This window comes from Cherax quadricarinatus, chromosome 86 (genome assembly GCF_038502225.1).
Source record: "Cherax quadricarinatus isolate ZL_2023a chromosome 86, ASM3850222v1, whole genome shotgun sequence".
Lineage (NCBI taxonomy): Eukaryota > Metazoa > Arthropoda > Malacostraca > Decapoda > Parastacidae > Cherax > Cherax quadricarinatus.
The window spans coordinates 7,921,095-7,941,461 of NC_091377.1; the positions used below are offsets into that span (position 1 = coordinate 7,921,095).

At 45.4% G+C, this 20,367-nt stretch overlaps 1 protein-coding gene across 5 annotated transcripts in view; it reads right to left on the bottom strand.

Moving 5' to 3' along the window:
• The window catches only part of LOC128703002 (uncharacterized), an 805,350-nt gene that overhangs the window by 587,901 nt on the left and 197,082 nt on the right, over nt 1-20,367 (bottom strand). For all 5 annotated transcript variants that reach the window (XM_053797525.2, XM_053797523.2, XM_053797522.2 and 2 more), the window contains exon 4: nt 19,128-19,243. In XM_053797525.2, the coding sequence (XP_053653500.2) occupies nt 19,128-19,243 (116 nt within the window). The remainder of the gene's footprint in view (nt 1-19,127; nt 19,244-20,367) is intronic.

Here is a 20,367-nt window from a genome sequence, read left to right on the forward strand (position 1 = left end):
TACGTCTGGCATACAAAGTTATGTTTTACCCGGATGAATATTGCTACAACAGGTGGTGGTAGTGGTGGTGATAGTGGTGGTGATGATAGTGCTAGTGGTGGTGATAGTGGTGATAGTGGTAATAGTGGTGGTGATAGTAGTGGTGATAGTGGTAGTGGTGGTGATAGTGGTAGTGGTGATGGTGATGGTGATGGTGGTGGTGATGGTGGTGGTGGTGGTGGTGATGATAGTGGTGGTGGTATTGAGAGTGGTAGTGGTGGTGAGTGGTAGTGGTTGTGATAGTGGTAGTGGTGGTGGTGGTTGTGATAGTGATGATGGTGATAATGGTAGTGGTTGTGATAGTGATGGTGGTGATAATGGTAGTGGTTGTGATAGTGATGGTGGTGATAATGGTAGTGGTTGTGATAGTGATAGTGGTGGTGATAGTGGTAGTGGTGGTGATAATGCCAGTGGTAGTGATGGTGATAGTGTTAATGATGGTGATAGTGGTAGTTACAGTGGTAAGTGGTGATAGTGGTGGTGGTGATAGTGGTGGTGGTGATAGTGGTAGTGGTGGTGACAGTGGTAGTGGTGTTGGTAGTGGTAGTGGTGGTGATAGTGGCAGTGGTGGTGACAGTGGTAGTGGTGGTGATAGTGGTAATAATGGTTGTGTTGATAGCGGTAGTGTTGATAGTGATGGTAATAGTGGTGGTGATAGTGGTATCGGAGACAGTAGTAAATATGCGGTGGTGTTACTTGTGGTGGCAGTGGTGGTAGAAGTAGTGATAGTAGTGGTGGTAGTACAAATAATGGTGTCATTAGTGATACTAGTAGTGATGGAACAGGTGGTAGTGGCAGTGATGGAACAGGTGGTAGTGGCAGTGGTGGAACAGGTGGTAGTGGCAGTGGTGGAACAGGTGGTAGTGGCAGTGGTGGAACAGGTGGTAGTGGCAGTGGTGGAACAGGTGGTAGTGGCAGTGGTGGAACAGATGGTAGTGGCAGTGGTGGAACAGGTGGTAGTGGCAGTGGTGGAACAGGTGGTAGTGGCAGTGGTGGAACAGGTGGTAGTGGCAGTGGTGGAACAGGTGGTAGTGGCAGTGGTGGAACAGGTGGTAGTGGCAGTGGTGGAACAGATGGTAGTGGCAGTGGTGGAACAGATGGTAGTGGCAGTGGTGGAACAGGTGGTAGTGGCAGTGGTGGAACAGGTGGTAGTGGCAGTGGTGGAACAGGTGGTAGCGACAGTGGTGGAACAGGTAGTAGTGGAACAGGTGGTAGTGACAATGGTGGAACAAGTGGTAGTGGCAGTGGTGGAACAGGTGGTAGTGGCAGTGGTGGAACAGGTGGTAGTGGCAGTGGTGGAACAGGTAGTAGTGGAATAGGTGGTAGCGACAGTGGTGGAACAGGTGGTAGTGACAATGGTGGAACAGGTGGTAGTGACAATGGTGGAACAGGTGGTAGTGACAATGGTGGAACAGGTGGTAGTGACAATGGTGGAACAGGTGGTAGTGACAATGGTGGAACAGGTGGTAGTGACAATGGTGGAACAGGTGGTAGTGACAATGGTGGAACAGGTGGTAGTGACAATGGTGGAACAAGTGGTAGTGACAATGGTGGAACAGGTGGTAGTGACAATGGTGGAACAGGTGGTAGTGACAATGGTGGAACAGGTGGTAGTGGCTGTTGCAAAAAACGCGATTTCTAATAAGCTTAGAGATCTCCAGTGAATACTAGAAAGGACTGCCCTTCTAGCATCCAGCCTGTTACTGGGTTTTCGTAGCAATTAGTCAGTATCCTGGTCCAATTATCCAATGGAACTCAATAAGAATTATTAGTGCTTCAGGATTACAACTGGTAGGCTACTAACTAAAGAAATTAAAATTTAATAAATTTATTAATAATAATGTCCAGGAGAACATCAAAATTAAATTAAATTAATCACAGTAATCAAAATAATAATATTTTCTCTCGTGTACAGAAATATTGTGCCGTAGGCACATATCACATTTATATGTCTTAAGTACCGTCTGGTACATTAACATTTAATAAGATATTACAAATATGTACAAGTAAGTTTGTGTGTATGTGTGTAAGTGCTCTAAGTAGTTCACTATGTCTCACGACTCGACTAGACTTAAACCAGTGACTGACAAAGTCCTCAAATGAACTAACTTCTTGACCAACTGGCAGTCAGAACAGTCTGCTTGAACAATAAAAAGAATGCTAAGGCCAATAGCAATATAACAAGCAACCGACACAGAATCAGGAACAAGGAGATAATATAACGACAGCTAGTAGGGACCATCAACAGATCCTCCACAAAAGTCACAAAACTCCCATAATACTGAATCTAAGTTCAGCATAAGAAAATCCCCGACTGTGACAGTACACAGATACCAGTACAAGTTAGGTCAGAAGCTACAGCTCAGGACCTGAGTTGATCAGAGTGTCTATGTGACTACAACCTCAGTACAACGTCGAAAATCACTAAGTCTAGGCAATGTTCTGTGAACAGTTCTACAGAACCAACAAGAAAGCTACAGAGACGATCTTCCAACAAGGGCCAATAAGGAAGAGTTAGGCGCGTCTTGTCAGGAATACGTCCAACCACCAAGAGAGTCTAGACCAGACTGAATACTTCAGGCGAGGTGTGAACACCCCCCCCCCTATCACGTGATAGCTCCGTGGACAGTTGCTGCCCAGCAACAGAGAAGCCGGCAGAGTAACGAGCCACGAGCGATAATTACAGTAGATAGACAATCAAGACTAACTATGAGTACATAATATATAAATGTTACATCCTACCTAACAACATAACTAAGTCAAATAATATAAAGCAATATATTTACGATTTAGCTAATATCGCAAATATAAGCAATATAAAATTATATGAACAGGTAATATACATTATATACACTGTGACCCATTCAGGGGTTGCAACAGTGGCAGTGGTGGAACAGGTGGTAGTGGCAGTGGTGGAACAGGTGGTAGTGGCGGAACAGGTGGTAGCGACAGTGGTGGAACAGGTGGTAGTGGCAGTGGTGGAACAGGTGGTAGTGGCAGTGGTGGAACAGGTGGTGGGTAGATGACTCCCCTCAACTTCTATTCCATCAGTTTACAAACAACTTCCTTCACTTTTCTTTGCTCTTAAACAACAGATCTGTTTAGTCACCTCTGGTCACCTCCTGACCTAACCTCTGGTCACCTCCTGACCTAACCTCTGGTCACCTCCTGACCTAACCTCTGGTCACCTCCTGACCTAACCTCTGGTCACCTCCTGACCTAACCTCTGGTCACCTCCTGACCTAACCTCCGGTCACCTCCTGACCTAACCTCCGGCCACTTCCTGACCTAACCTCCGGTCACTTCCTGACCTAACCTCCGGTCACTTCCTGACCTAACCTCCGGTCACTTCCTGACCTAACCTCCGGTCACTTCCTGACCTAACCTCCGGTCACTTCCTGACCTAACCTCCGGTCACTTCCTGACCTAACCTCCGGTCACTTCCTGACCTAACCTCCGGTCACTTCCTGACCTAACCTCCGGTCACTTCCTGACCTAACCTCCGGTCACTTCCTGACCTAACCTCCGGTCACTTCCTGACCTAACCTCCGGTCACTTCCTGACCTAACCTCTGGTCATCTCCTGACCTAACCTCTGGTCATCTCCTGACCTAACCTCTGGTCATCTCCTGACCTAACCTCTGGTCACCTCCTGACCTAACCTCTGGTCACCTCCTGACCTAACCTCTGGTCACCTCCTGACCTAACCACTGGTCACCTCCTGACCTAACCACTGGTCACCTCCTGACCTAACCTCTGGTCACCTCCTGACCTAACCTCTGGTCACCCCCTGACCTAACCTCTGGTCACCCCCTGACCTAACCTCTGGTCATCTCCTGACCTAACCTCTGGTCATCTCCTGACCTAACCTCTGGTCATCTCCTGACCTAACCTCTGGTCATCTCCTGACCTAACCTCTGGTCATCTCCTGACCTAACCTCTGGTCATCTCCTGACCTAACCTCTGGTCATCTCCTGACCTAACCTCTGGTCATCTCCTGACCTAACCTCTGGTCATCTCCTGACCTAACCTCTGCTCACTTCCTGACCTAACCTCTGCTCACTTCCTGACCTAACATCTGGTCATCTCCTGACCTAACCTCTGGTCATCTCCTGACCTAACCTCTGGTCATCTCCTGACCTAACCTCTGCTCACTTCCTGACCTAACCTCTGCTCACTTCCTGACCTAACCTCTCGTCACTTCCTGACCTAACCTCTCGTCACTTCCTGACCTAACCTCTCGTCACTTCCTGACCTAACCTCTGGTCATCTCCTGACCTAACCTCTCGTCACTTCCTGACCTAACCTCTCGTCACTTCCTGACCTAACCTCTCGTCACTTCCTGACCTAACCTCTCGTCACTTCCTGACCTAACCTCTCGTCACTTCCTGACCTAACCTCTCGTCACTTCCTGACCTAACCTCTCGTCACTTCCTGACCTAACCTCTCGACACTTCCTGACCTAACCTCTCGTCACTTCCTGACCTAACCTCTCGTCACTTCCTGACCTAACCTCTCGTCACTTCCTGACCTAACCTCTCGTCACTTCCTGACCTAACCTCTCGTCACTTCCTGACCTAACCTCTCGTCACTTCCTGACCTAACCTCTCGTCACTTCCTGACCTAACCTCTCGTCACTTCCTGACCTAACCTCTGGTCATCTCCTGACCTAACCTCTCGTCATCTCCTGACCTAACCTCTCGTCATCTCCTGACCTAACCTCTCGTCATCTCCTGACCTAACCTCTCGTCACTTCCTGACCTAACCTCTGGTCACTTCCTGACCTAACCTCTCGTCACTTCCTGACCTAACCTCTGGTCATCTCCTGACCTAACCTCTGGTCATCTCCTGACCACTGTTGAACACATTCTTCGTGAACGTTCACTTTTAGCAGAGTGTTGAATACCAATATTCAGAGTCTTGACGAACCTTACCATTATAGGCTGAACCTGAGATAGCAAAGAGATGCAGCATCTGGGAGTACAAGAGGAGTCACAACCTCTTTGAGAGGACAAGGAAGAGGATCAGGGAAAAATAAGAGGCCTGAGCTGAGAAGAAGAGGATCTAAACCTCTAGAAATGAATGCTGTTGCAGAGTGGAAATCCATTTGCTATCAACAAGACGTAGCAAGGTTGGTAGCGCACTCAGCTCACACACTGAGGTCCGTGGTTCGACCCCCGGTATGAGTGGAAATATTAGTGTGTTTTCTTAAGACACTTGCTGTCCATGTTCACCTAGCAGTAAGTAGGTACCTGCGTGTTAGTCGACTAGCGTAGGTCGCATCCTGGGGACAAAATTAACCCAAGGTGTCACTGATATCAGCTATGGTCTGTATAAGTTGTATCATATACTTGTAGAATTTTATTATTATTATTATTATTATTATTATTATGATTATTATAACTGGCAGCAAGAGGACAGATGATATACCAACGAACAAGAAGAACTACCAGAGTACAAATATAGAGTACACTTGATGAGTAAAACGTATGCTCAGCACTAGAGGAGCTTTACTGCCGAAACGTTTCGCCCGAGCTAATGGCTTGTAGTACTGAAGATAGTGTAGCACAGGCGAAATCTTTTGGGGAAGATGCCCAAGTGTTAGGTTAGGTTTGCCAGGAAACAGAACTGTTTCCTGACGGGGGTTTAGTCATCTGACCCGCAGCTGGAGCTTTTGGTCATCTGACCGAGACCTTCTGCTGGCTTACCCTTTAAAAATTATGGATATTGTTATATCCAGATGTTTGTCACGTGTCTTGCTTATCAACAGTATGAGAAAATGGACACAAATGCAACAAATACGATCCTTATTGACAACGTTTCGCCCACACAATGGACTTCATCAAGTCACAAACAGATCTGTGATCTGGTAAGCCCACTGTGTGGGCTTTACCAGGTCATAGGTATATATACACAGGTATATATACCAGGTATATTGCAGTATATTGTATATTGCAATATACTGCAATATAATGCAGTGTATACTATTTTTTCATCTTGTCGGTATTGTATACCTATACCATTTATCTAACATATCAGTATGGAATTCTGTCAATACTGGGAGAGTATACTTATTAGGGACTACTGGGTGAGGTATGTATGGTATATATACTCAAGACAGAAAGGGTCTTCCTTGTATGAGTATGTGGGACTGATCTAACATAATATGGTATCTGGTGTAAGGAAAGAATACTGAGTTAGACTGATGACATTATGGCCAGAAGTGAGGAGGTTAGACAAATTTAGTCAGCCTATTGCAAAAAAATTAACAGGCAGCAATGCTTGCAACATGTGGCATTCTGTCAAGGATGAGAGTGAATTGCCACTTCGGTAAATGTCGTGAGACATGAGACACACTGTATTGAAAACTGAGACACATATTCCGATGAAGTGTTAGGCTTGCATGGGCTGGAATTTACCTTTCAAGACTGGAAATCAAAACTGTCAGTGGACCGTCTGGGTTCAACAGAATTCTAACAATGGTTCTGAAAAACTGAATGGTCTGCATACCTGTGGAAGAGATTTGGAACACATTCCCGAAGATTTTGTGAAACACGACGAATGGGAGAGGCAGAGAAGGAAGATGTGGATCAGCTTATGGTACTGTGAACTATACACAAAAAACAAGTATTGAAGTCGGTAAAGAAATTCTTTGAAGTGGGTTAAAATGTAAACACGACTATGTATCTGGGTTGTGAGTAAATATGTAAACACGACTATCTATCTGGGTTATGGGTAAATATGTAAACACGACTATGTATCTGGGTTGTGGGTGAATATGTAAACACGACTATCTATCTGGGTTGTGGGTGAATATGTAAACACGACTATATCTGGGTTGTGGGTGAATATGTAAACACGACTATCTATCTGGGTTGTGGGTAAATATGTAAATACGACTATGTATCTGGGTTGTGGGTAAATATGTAAACACGACTATGTATCTGGGTTGTGGGTGAATATGTAAATACGACTATGTATCTGCGTTGTGGGTAAATATGTAAACACGACTATCTATCTGGGTTGTGGGTGAATATGTAAACACGACTATCTGGGTTGTGGGTAAATATGTAAACACGACTATGTATCTGGGTCGTGGATGAATATGTAAACACGACTATGTACCGGGGTTGCTGCGTGATGTGAGCAAAGGCACCAACATAATACGTGACCACAGTGTCTTATTCCTCAATACACGCGATGGGTATCCTCGGGTTATTGATCGTACACAATACAGAGTTGATAAATAACACTTTACAACACTTGGGTATTTTAATTGCAGAGATAAAGATACCCAAAATGTTGACAAAAGTGTCTCATTTGTAGACAAAGGGTACCAAAGTGTTGCCAAAAGCGTCTTAACTATATTAGTCCAAGACACTGTACGGGTTAATCAGTGGTTTAACATGCTCTAGAGGATAGTACAATGACAGCACGCAGGACTAGGATAGTAGGAGGATAGAACAGGTATATGTCACGGGAGATTAAAGTAGGCTAGAAGCTGTAGCTCAACACCTGCAGTATCAACCTACACACAGGGCTACAGTGGTGGCAGTAAACACCGTCACCCAGGGATATGCTGGACAGTTCTGAGAATACCGCGCTAGCTAGTCGCTCTTCCTGGTATTGTTGCTATACACCTTGCCATACCTTCTTCCTCTCTCTCTCTTTCTCTCTCTCTCTTTCTCGCTTTCTCTCTCTCTCTTTCTGTGTGTGTGTGTGTGTGTGTGAGTGTGTAACAAATCTTAGATCGATACATAGCCACATACAACGCAGGTTATTAGACTTAAGACGGACGGGGATTGAAGGAGAACTTCACAGAGGGAACAGGACACAGGTCAGGTCAGGTCAGGTCAGGTCAGAGAGAGAATCAACAAAGAGTGGTGGAATAAGAGGATAGTTAACATAGGATGACTAGAGACAGGAACAATCAACAGAGGATGGTTTGAAAAAGGGTGCAACACTGAATCTAGAAAATCGAAACGTTTCGCCTATACAGTAGGTTACATCGCTCAAATGCAGAGGCAGCATCAGCAACAGCGGAGAAATGTAAAGAGGATGCAATCCATCCCTTTGTTGCACAAGTGTTGCTTATCAACTGATGAAGCCTAAATGGGAAGGCGAAACGTTTTGAAATACACATCTGCTGCACATGTGACTTATCTACATATAAGTATTTTACACCATTAATATATTGATAGTGAATACAGGAAACTACTACATAAGAGAATAGGAAAACGCATTTAACTAAAGGATTGGGACCAGAGAAGACATCACATTGGGCTTGGATTAAAAATACAAAAAGGTGTTCGACTCCACTGCCAAGATTACGGCAAATGGGGTCCAGTTATGGTAGGCACAATCTTTATTTTGACAATGTTTCGCTCAGTGAAGATCTGTATCGAGCTCTACACCGAGCAAAACGTCGTCCCAATAAAAGCGAATTCTGTAACACGTGTTTTTGTGTCTTCAAATTGATAGGTTTATTTAGTAGAGGAAATGTGAGCATTACATCTGGAGAGAGAGAGAGAGAGAGAGAGAGAGAGAGAGAGAGAATGGGGAAGGGGTTAAGGGAAATTCCAAGCTTTAGCTGTGAAATATAAGGTGGCTTTAAGCTGGGGCCAGAAGGTGAGCCGGGCAGTAGGTAGCCTTAAAGGTGAAGCCTCCTGAGCCGTCACCAGCACCTTCCCCTACCACCTGCCACCTTCCCCTGTCACCCTACCACCTGCACCTACCACCAGAGACTCGTGTATCTGAATCATTAGGTACTTTTTGTTATGTAGGAACCACACAGTACAATGTCACATAGCATCCGTCACCTCTTACCTGTCACCTAAATCACGTCACCTACACTTGTAAAGTGTCACCTGTAACCTGCTGGAACTACCTAATTAACTTTGTTATTTGGATTAACATCGAAAATTTTCAATATATCGACATCTGTTCAGTATACTAACACTTGTTCAGTATACTGACATCTGGTCAATGTACACAAACACTGAGCTGCAAGCATCTGACACTCTACCAAGACTGTTCCACAAGCACCCTACTACCCTGTCACAAGATCTTCCATTCCTGCCACAAGCACCCTATTACCCTGTCACAAGATCTTCCATTCCTGCCACAAGTACCCTACTACCCTGTCACAAGATCTTCCATTCTTACCACAAGCACCCTACCCTGCCACAAGCTTTTACAGTCCTGTCACAAGCACCCTACCATGCAATAAGGCATTTCAGTCCTGCCACAAGCACTCCACCCTGCCACAAGCACCCTACCCTGCCACAAGCACCCTACCCTGCCACGGAACATGTACCTTCGCTGGATTAAGAGTGTATGTGTGGAGGGACAAGTGAGTAGCAGTGTTCTATACATTTGGCTGCTGAGATGACTACACTCTGATACACGTCATGCAACACGTCTGGAGAGAGGATCTGGTGGGAAGCAGACACTAATACATCTACTCAGGACGCCTTTATTGAAGACGTTTCGCTCCTGTAACCTCGTATTTCAACGGATTAAGGTCCCAGGACCGAAACATTGTTAATAAAGATGTCTTAAGCATCCAATTCTCTCTAGTTAGTTGACCTGCTGAACAAGAGACATCCTGGACAGATTAATAGTTCCTTAGACTAGTACCAGCAAGTACAAGGTTACAAAAATCAGAGAGAAGATCAGAAGCTGAATACAGACTTGGGTGATAGAGGTTACGAACTTCAGACATGGAAGACAAATTAAGAGATCAGATACGGAATACAAATTAGGGTGATAAGTTACGAATATCACATATGGAGGACTCAGGGGTCGGCATAATGCCAAACACATCACGGGAGGCGGATATAAGGTAAATATTGTCAGTAACATGTGCGTTTCTGGCAAACTTAAAGTAAGATTTACGTCAAGGACATCAGAGGAATACGCAGCACCAGCATTGAGCCCCTACCTGAACAAACATGTCCAGAAGCTAGGAAAAAATCCGAAGATACACTTTATCATTCCGTGTACGGCTCAGGGAACTGGGGTAAATTACCCAAATGGGGAAAAAAATAAAATCTCGGGGGTAATGGAGGCTAAGTATATATTTAAAGTATATATTTAAAGTATATATTTAAAGTATATATTTAAAATTGACAAAAATTTACTTAATAAACGAGGCAAATCACAAAAATTATATTTTTCAAACAAATAATTTGTAGTTTCTTAATAAAATTAAAAACCTAATTTGTAGGGACCATTTCTTAAGCTGGCAATGATGTAAAACGGGTAAGGATTGTAGCGGCTGGGAACACCGTGAGCGTTAGCAGTGACTCGGGACCCGGCACGACAACCACACTTGTCATGTCCCATTGACACACCATCACCTAACATTTGGCCTAGTGACCTGTTTCGCTGTCAATAACTGTCTCTGCCTGCAGACAATAGAAACTCATTGCTCATGTTAGTAGGTTTAAGACTTTCGATGACCAACATAGGGTAGTATTTGATGATTTGTCATAACAGTTACGAGTGTACAATGTAATATTGTACACTAGGAAACAAAAATACTGCTGCCATTTACGAACAAGGATTTTCCACTCTCATTAACTTGAAAGTAAAGTCCAGAAATCGGACTTTAACGTCAAAAAGCCCTAATTTTGATGATATATCAAAAATGAAACATCATTGTTCCAAAACCTGAAATCAAAATGTTTTCAATGAAATTCTCTAATTCCTCAATGAGATTTTTATTAAATATATCCGTTACTATTTTTTTCATGCCGATTATTTTTCATTTTATTATTTTAATTTCTTGTTTTATTTTCAAAGTTGCTTTATCGTGTATAATACAAACATCTGTATGACTATTCTTGTGTTTTTCCGGATTCTGTGAATTTTCAAGTCTAGTGAGGAATTTCGCTCTGTACAAATTTTGGGGTAATACCCAAAAAAAGTTCGTCCGTGGCTGTGTTGGTAACGCACTCGTCTCGCCTACTGAGTGTTCATAGTTCGATTCCCAGTACGGGAGGAAACGTTGGACGTGTTTCCTTACAGAGAACCTTCACGGCGCTCATAACGGAGATAAAACACCTCAGTTACTGGGAGCGCTTGAGGTTCCTAAAGCTATATTCCCTGAAACGCAGGCGAGAGAGATACATGATTATATACACCTGGAAAATCCTAGAGGGACTAGTACCGAACTTGCACACGAAAATCACTCACAACGAAAGCAAAAGACTTGGCAGACGATGCAACATCCCCCCAATGAAAAGCAGGGGTGTCACTAGCACGTTAAGAGACCATACAATAAGTGTCAGGGGCCCGAGACTGTTCAACTGCCTCCCAGCATACATAAGGGGGATTACCAACAGACCCCTGGCAGTCTTCAAGCTGGCACTGGACAAGCACCTAAAGTCGGTACCTGACCAGCCGGGCTGTGGTTCGTACGTTGGATTGCGTGTAGCCAGCAGTAACAGCCTAGTTGATCAGGCTCTGATCCACCATGAGGCCTGGTCACAGACCGGGCCGCGGGGACGTTGACCCCCGGAACTCTCTCCAGGTAAACACCTGCTGTCCCTGTTCACCTATCAGTAGGTAGGTACCTGGGTGTTAGTCGAATGTTTTGGGTAGCATCCTGGGGGTGGTAGTATACCTTCGATAGAGCTGGACTTCGAAATGAAGTGAGATAACAGCTCTTGGCCTATAAAACTGGTGTTTAAAAAGGAAAAAAGACTCGTCCAGGAGCTAGAAATGACCAAAGAAACCTGAAAGGAACTAAATATTGCAATATTGCAAGAGAGGAGAACCAGGTGAGACATGGTTCCGACATGACAAATACTTCAAGGAATCAACAGGGAAGACAGAAACAGACTGTTCAAACGGGGGGAAACGGTGATAAAGGAACGAAGAAAACACAGCTGCATCACGTGAACTTCAGGAAGTGCAACGATCTGAGTAAGAATCAGTGAACGCAGCTTTTAGTACAGGTATGACTAGTCTCATAAGGACGGGAGCCTGATGGTTCGTTTGTACTTGGTAGGTGAGGGCCAAGAGCCGAGACTCGACCCCCACACCCTCAATCAACCAAGCACTATACCCATAGGGGTAATACAGTTCCTAGGAATAAGCGGTAATCAGGTCTGATCCAAGGAAGAGAGAATATGGCTCCGATTCCAAGGATCAAGAACCGTTCAACAGCCTCAAGGAGCTTCCATTATATATATATATATATATATATATATATATATATATATATATATATATATATATATATATCGTGCCGAATAGGGAAAACTTGCGATTTTGGCTTAAATAGCAACTCTCTTATTACCGAATAAGTGAAAATTTGTGTATGCAATAATTTCGCAAAAATCATTCTGAACCTAACGAAAAAAATATATTTCACTGTTTGTTTAGTATTAAATTATTGTAAGCTTGTCTAAAATATATTTAGTTGGATTAGGCTAAATTGAGCTTGTTATATTAAGGTCAGGTAAGTTTTCTAAGGTTCTTTTGTTACAAAATTATTAATTTTTACATTAACATAAATGAAAAAATATATCTTTAAACGTATAAGAGAAAATTTTAGAAAGGACTTAATTTTAAATGAGCTCTTACTAATTGACCAATTTTACCTATTCGGCACGACATATATTTTATTACAGACCTTGATGATGTAAACTTGACTAAGCGAAAGACTTGCATGTCGAGTCATTGATGAGAAGTGACACTGGTAACACTGCTGGAATTATTCTGTAGTTCACCACTGAATTATATTCAGTGGTGAATGACCAGGGAGGTGTTAGAGGAAGGTCAGAGGTCACAACACATAGCTGGGTTAAAATAAAATCGTCAGGTCAGCTGGCAGAGCCAGAATAAGGTCAGGTCAGAGAGAAAAAAAGAGAAAGGAAGAGAGAAAGAGAGGGGGAAAGAGGGAGAAAGTGAGAAAGAGGGAGAAAAAGAGTGAGAGAGGAAGAAAAAGTGAGAAAGAGAGAGAGAGAGAGACTGTCATTTTCTAAACGAGAAATTGTTCTGGAGTTCCGAGCGCGTGAGAAAAATTGAGAGAAATCGGTAAACCCCCCATATACTTGAGTGTTGTGGGAAATATATTTATTGTGGTTCCTGTCCCCTCCCTCTCTCTCTCTCTCTCTCTCTCTCTCTCCCTCTCTCCCTCCCTCTCTCTCCCTCTCTCTCCCTCTCTCTCCCCCTCTCTCTCCCTCCCTCCCTCTCTCTCCCTCTCCCTCCCTCCCTCCCACTCCCTCCCTCTCTCTCCCTCTCTCTCTCCCTCTCCCTCTCCCTCTCTCTCTCTCCCTCCCTCTCTCTCCCTCCCTCCCTCTCCTTCCTTCTCCCTCCCTCTCCCTCTCCCTCCCTCCCTCTCCCTCCCTCTCTCTCCCTCCCACTCCCTCTCTCCCTCTCCCTCCCTCCCTCCCTCTCTCCCTCCCTCCCTCTCTCTCCCTCTCTCTCCTTCCTTCTCCCTCCCTCTCCCTCTCTCCCTCCCTCTCTCTCTCTCCCTCCCTCTCTCCCTCCCCCTCCCTCTCCCTCTCTCTCTCCCTCCCCCTCCCTCTCCCTCTCTCTCCCTCCCCCTCTCTCCCTCCCTCTCCCTCCCTCCCTCTCTCTCTCCCTCCCTCTCTCCCTCCCCCTCTCCCTCCCTCCCTCCCTCTCTCCCTCCCACCCTCTCTCTCTCTCCCCCTCTCTCCAATATTCCAATAATTACTTATGAAAGAGAGTCCCCCCCTCTGAAGCCCCAATGGCCCACTCTCCCCATGCTACCCCCACGTACCCCATACCCCACCCATTACCCCCATCAATGCCCCCATGCCCTCCACCCACCAGAGGTTATTTAGCGTGATTAATAAATGGAATATTTAACAAGTCTGGTGTCAGGGTCTAAGATGAATCTCCACAAACCACGTCACAGAGATTGGTATTTATATCTGAAAATAAGCGCCAAACCAATATGGGTCATAGCAGAGAGGTGGTTAAAATTGTAAAGGGGTAGTTGAGGGTTCGTTGTGTTAAATTAACAGAGCAATTAGCTAATTTGTTAAAATATATGTCAAAGGCGGGCTGTCGACAGGGCAGAGGGGTCAGGGGGCTTTTCAAGAAAAGGGGGGAAATATCCCCCTAAAAAAAACTTGAGGGAGTGGGTAGGAGAATATTTAGATTCCATTCCAGAGAGGTAAGAAGAGATTCAATCCTTTGGTTAAGAATCTCTTCACCGTAGCAGAGGAGGATGACTGGCGAGTCAACCACGTTCGGGAATCTTGGGTGAAACGTGTCGCCAGCCAGTGGATTACTCAGTCCACTGGCTAGCGAAACGTTTCCTCAACAGAGATTTCCAAATTTTACACAAGTGTTTCATTCTTCAACTTGTTAGTTTTTCATATAATTTATATCACATTTGTATTATTAACCAACTGAACTAGAACACTGATAGTTGTTGCAACACCACCAGTGTCAACACCACCAGTGTCAACACCACCACCAACAGTGTCTACACCACCACCAGTGTCAACACCACCACCAACAGTGTCAACACCAACAGTGTCTACACCACCACCAGTGTCAACACCACCAGTGTCACCACCACCAGTGTCAACACCACCAGTGTCAACACCACCAGTGTCAACACCACCAGTGTCAACACCACCAGTGTCAACACCACCAGTGTCAACACCACCATAGTGTCAACACCACCATAGTGTCAACACCACCATAGTGTCAACACCACCATAGTGTCAACACCACCATAGTGTCAACACCACCATAGTGTCAACACCACCATAGTGTCAACACCACCATAGTGTCAACACCACCAGTGTCAACACCACCAGTGTCAACACCACCAGTGTCAACACCACCAGTGTCAACACCACCAGTGTCAACACCACCAGTGTCAACACCACCAGTGTCAACACCACCAGTGTCAACACCACCACCACCAGTGTCAACACCACCACCACCATAGTGTCAACACCACCACCATAGTGTCACCACCACCACCATAGTGTCAACACCACCACCACCATAGTGTCAACACCACCACCACCATAGTGTCAACACCACCACCACCATAGTGTCAACACCACCACCACCATAGTTTCAACACCACCACCACCATAGTGTCAACACCACCACCACCATAGTGTCAACACCACCACCACCATAGTGTCAACACCACCACCATAGTGTCAACACCACCACCACCATAGTGTCACCACCACCACCATAGTGTCACCACCACCACCATAGTGTCAACACCACCACCACCATAGTGTCAACACCACCACCACCATAGTGTCAACACCACCACCACCATAGTGTCAACACCACCACCACCATAGTGTCAACACCACCACCACCATAGTGTCAGCACCACCACCACCATAGTGTCAACACCACCGCCACCATAGCGTCAACACCACCGCCACCATAGCGTCAACACCACCGTCACCATAGCGTCAACACCACCCCCACCATAGCGTCAACACCACCACCACCATAGTGTCAACACCACCACCACCATAGTGTCAACACCACCACCATAGTGTCAACACCACCACCATAGTGTCAACACCACAACTGCCATAGTGTCAACACCACCACCACCAGTGTCAACACCACCACCATAGTGTCAACACCACCACCACCATAGTGTCAACACCACCACCACCACCATAGTGTCAACACCACCACCACCACCATAGTGTCAACACCACCACCACCATAGTGTCAACACCACCACCACCATAGTGTCAACACCACCACCACCATAGTGTCAACACCACCCCCACCATAGCGTCAACACCACCACCACCATAGTGTCAACACCACCACCACCATAGTGTTAACACCACCACCATAGTGTCAACACCACAACTGCCATAGTGTCAACACCACCACCACCAGTGTCAACACCACCACCACCATAGTTTCAACACCACCACCATAGTGTCAACACCACCACCACCACCACCATAGTGTCAACACCACCACCACCAGTGTGAACACCACCACCACCAGTGTGAATACCACCACCACCATAGTGTCAACACCACCACCACCATAGTGTCAACACCACCACCACCATCATAGTGTCACCACCACCACCAGTGTCATCAACAGCACCACCACCATAGTGTCAACACCACCACCACCATAGTGTCACCACCACCACCACCATAGTGTCACCACCATCACCAGTGTCATCAACAGCACCACCACCATAGTGTCAACACCACAACTGTCAGTGTCAGCACCACCACCACCATAGTGTCAACACCACAACTGCCATAGTGTCAACACCACCACCACCATAGCTTCAACAGCACCACCACCACCATAGTGTCAACACAACCACCACCATAGTGTCAACACAACCACCACCATAGTGTCAACACAACCACCACCATAGTGTCAACACCACAACTGCCAGTGTCAACACCACCACCACCATATTGTCAACACCACCACCATAGTGTCCATGCCACCACCACCATAGTGTCCACACCACCACCACCATAGTGTCCACACCACCACCACCATAGTGTCCACACCACCACCACCACCATAGTGTCCACACCACCACCATAGTGTCAACACCACCACCACCACCATCATAGTGTCAACACCACCACCACCACCATAGTGTCCACACCACCACCACCACCATAGTGTCAACACCACCACCACCACCACCATAGTGTCAACACCACCACCACCACCCTAGTGTCAACACCACCACCACCACCATCATAGTGTCCACACCACCACCACCATAGTATCAACACCACCATAGTGTCAACACCACCACCGAACAAGTCATCAATGATCCTTATCAAGAGTTCTTCCTAGATGAGGGACTGATTACCTCATTATCCTGCTGATCATCACTATTCTTCTTTGTATTGGACTGATGGAGCCACTGTGTGGCGATACGTTTCCACAATATGAGGAAATATATCTAATTTATTAACATAAGAATGGAGGAGCACTCAGCAGGCCTACTGGCCTAATGGCACACACCTTTCTTTTAGCATTCAGCGAGAGGATTTCCGTCTAATGCTCTGATTACTGCTGTTCTTCCAGACAGTGCCCGGGAGCTGGAGCTCTGATGGGAGTTAAGACACATGTGCAACATCTGGATATCTTTATTGTAGTAGACGTTTCGCCATCCAGTGGCTTTATCAATACAGATTCTAGGACATAATAGGAAGACAGTAGAACTATATACAAAAGATGAGGTAATCAGTCCCTCGGCCTTGGAGTTAGTGTTCACAGCATCGTGAACACTATTGTCGGTATTTTATACCTTTCTTGCACAGCTCTGATGGGCATGGCACTGCCCTCCAGGGTGAGCTGGGAGTACCACACCTTCAAGACCTGGTAATACGACCTTCTTACATGTACTCCTTCAAGGATCGGCTCTGAAAGCCTACTTCGAAGATCTGCTTCGAAGATCTGCTTCGAAGAACTATTTCGAAGATCTACTTCGAAGATCCAACTTGAAAATGACCCAATTTGGGCCACTCTGGGAGAACCTAAATGGACGGATCTGGTCAGTCCTGTCCACAACCATTAAGACTTTTGGCAGAGATCTCCTGTGAGGGGCTCCTGATCCAAGGAATTGGACTTGTGGTCCAACTCTTTGAAACTAGTCAGAATGCTTTCTATTTTCCCTAAGCGCTGTGTGACCCCCACGGATTTAACGCTCCCCCATGAATGTAATATAATTATTATTATAATCAAAAAGAAGCGCTAAGCCAGAATGTAATATAAACCACGGAACGGGTGAGGTTTGAACCCGTATATAAATACACCTAGATAGATCAATCTTATTGTAGCCAGTTGGCCTGGAGTTCTAGAACCCCTGTCATGGACATTAAAATGGTATAAAATACCGACAGGTTGTTAGGTAAGACACATATGCAACAGTTAGGTATCTTTATTTTGAAACGTTTCGCCTACACAGTAGGCTTCTTCAGTCAAGTACAGAAGGGTGATGGACTGATTACATCGTCTTCAAGTATCTTCTACTTCTATCAACTTTTCTGTACTCGACTGAAGAAGCCTACTGTGTAGGCGAAACGTTTCAAAATAAAGATACCTAACTGTTGCATATGTGTCTTACCTAACAAGTACAGAAAAGTTGATAGAAGCAGAAGATACTTGAAGACGATGTAATCAGTCCATCACCCTTAAAGTTTTGAGGTGGTCAGTCCCTCATACTATGGAACAATGCTCTTCTCCAGACTGAGGGACTGACCACCTCAAAACTTTAAGGGTGATGGACTGATTACATCGTCTTCAAGTATCTTCTGCTTCTATCAACTTTTCTGTACTTGACTGAAGAAGCCTACTGTGTAGGCGAAACGTTTCATAATAAAGATACCTAACTGTTGCATATGTGTCTTACCTAACAACCACTGTCATGGATTCATCATTATTATAATCGAAACTAAGCGCTAAACCCACAAGGATCACACAGCTCGCCATGGCCTCAAACCCCTTTTCACGGTTTGTTTACAAAAGTGTTATAACGATTTCACGAGTCACGAGAGAACATAACATAAGAATGGAGGAACACTGCAGAAGGCCTACTGGCCCATGCGAGGCAGGTCCTTATCAAAACGACTACTACCTAAAACTTCCCTAGAAATAACTCCCGTACCCAATGACACCAATCAAACCCAGCCCCTCCCACTCATATATTTGTCCAGTCTCTTCTTAAAGCTACCCAAGGTCCTAGCCTCTATCACCCCACTGGGAAGACTGTTCCACGCATCTACAACCATTCATCACATCTACAACTCTGTTAGAAAACCAGTACTTACCTATGTCCTTTCTAAATCTAAATTTATCCAACTTAAATCCATTATTCCTGGTTCTTACCTGGTTCGACACCCTCAGTACTTTATTAATATCTCCCTTGTTTATGCCCGTCATCCACTTATACACTTCAGTGATATCTCCCCTCATTCTACGCCTCTCCAGAGAGTGGAGATTTAAGGCTTTGAGTCTATCTTCATACGGGAGGTTCCTTACACAGTAAATCATTTTAGTCATTCTTCTCTGTATGTTCTCTAATGAGTCTATATCCAGAGAAGTACCAACCTGGAGAAGGTATGTCCCTGGAGGGCTCAGAGGAGGTGCGCTCCCCGATCTTCCGACGAAGAGCCTCCAGATCGAAGGGGTTGTGGATGCTGTGGTCGACGCTGCGACTCTTGTTCCTGTGGGAGATGAGAGACAGGACCTTAATATAACGAACCCAAGAGGCTATATCGTCTACATGTGGAATTATTATTGGGGAGAGTTAAACCCATAGGGATTATACATGGCATGTGGGAGGAGAGGGATGGAAGGTATTCAGACTTAATTCAGGAAACTGGAGCACAGATCCAGTTCCCTAGATCAAGAGCCCCTCACCAGCATCAAGGAACCTCCCTTGAGGGATACAGGTTGACAAATTAAGGCACTTTTGCAACATCTAGGAACCTTGACTGAGGAAAACATTGCCTGGCGAAACGTTGCCACAAACTTGAGAAATGTTGCAAGTGTGATGAATGGTTTGAAAAACCGACATGTTGAAGATTGAGACACTTATGCAGCATATGGGAATCTTTATTCAGGAAACGTTTCGCCACACAGTGGCTTCATCAGTCCAATACAAAGAGGAAGGCGTAAGGAGAGGAGGAGAATGAGGTAATCAGTCCCTCAACCTGGAGTCGATGTGTTCAGTCCATCAATCTTGTAGAATGTACAGCATAGGGCCGTAGACGTGGCTTATATACTGTAGTGAGGTGACGTGAAGCAGGTGGAGGCGGGGTCATAGTGGTACCATCCACTAGTCGAAGTAGGTCTTCGTCCAAAGGTTGAACAAGTGTTGAAGAATTCTTTGTAACAAGATCCCACTGCAGCATCATGGGATCTTGTTACAAAGAATTCTTCAACACTTGTTCAACCTTTGGACGAAGACCTACTTCGACTAGTGGATGGTACCACTATGACCCCGCCTCCACCTGCTTCACGTCACCTCACTACAGTATATAAACCACGTCTACGGCCCTATGCTGTACATTCTACAAGATTGATGGACTGAACACATCGACTCCAGGTTGAGGGACTGATTACCTCATTCTCCTCCTCTCCTTACGCCTTCCTCTTTGTATTGGACTGATGAAGCCACTGTGTGGCGAAACGTTTCCTGAATAAAGATTCCCATATGCTGCATAAGTGTCTCAATCTTCAATGTTGCAAGTGTCCAATTCCTCAACTTGCTTATTAAACCATTCACATATCTACAAGACTGACGACAGCCTAAAGAGTGTGGTTTGAAGACTATCTACTAGGTGTA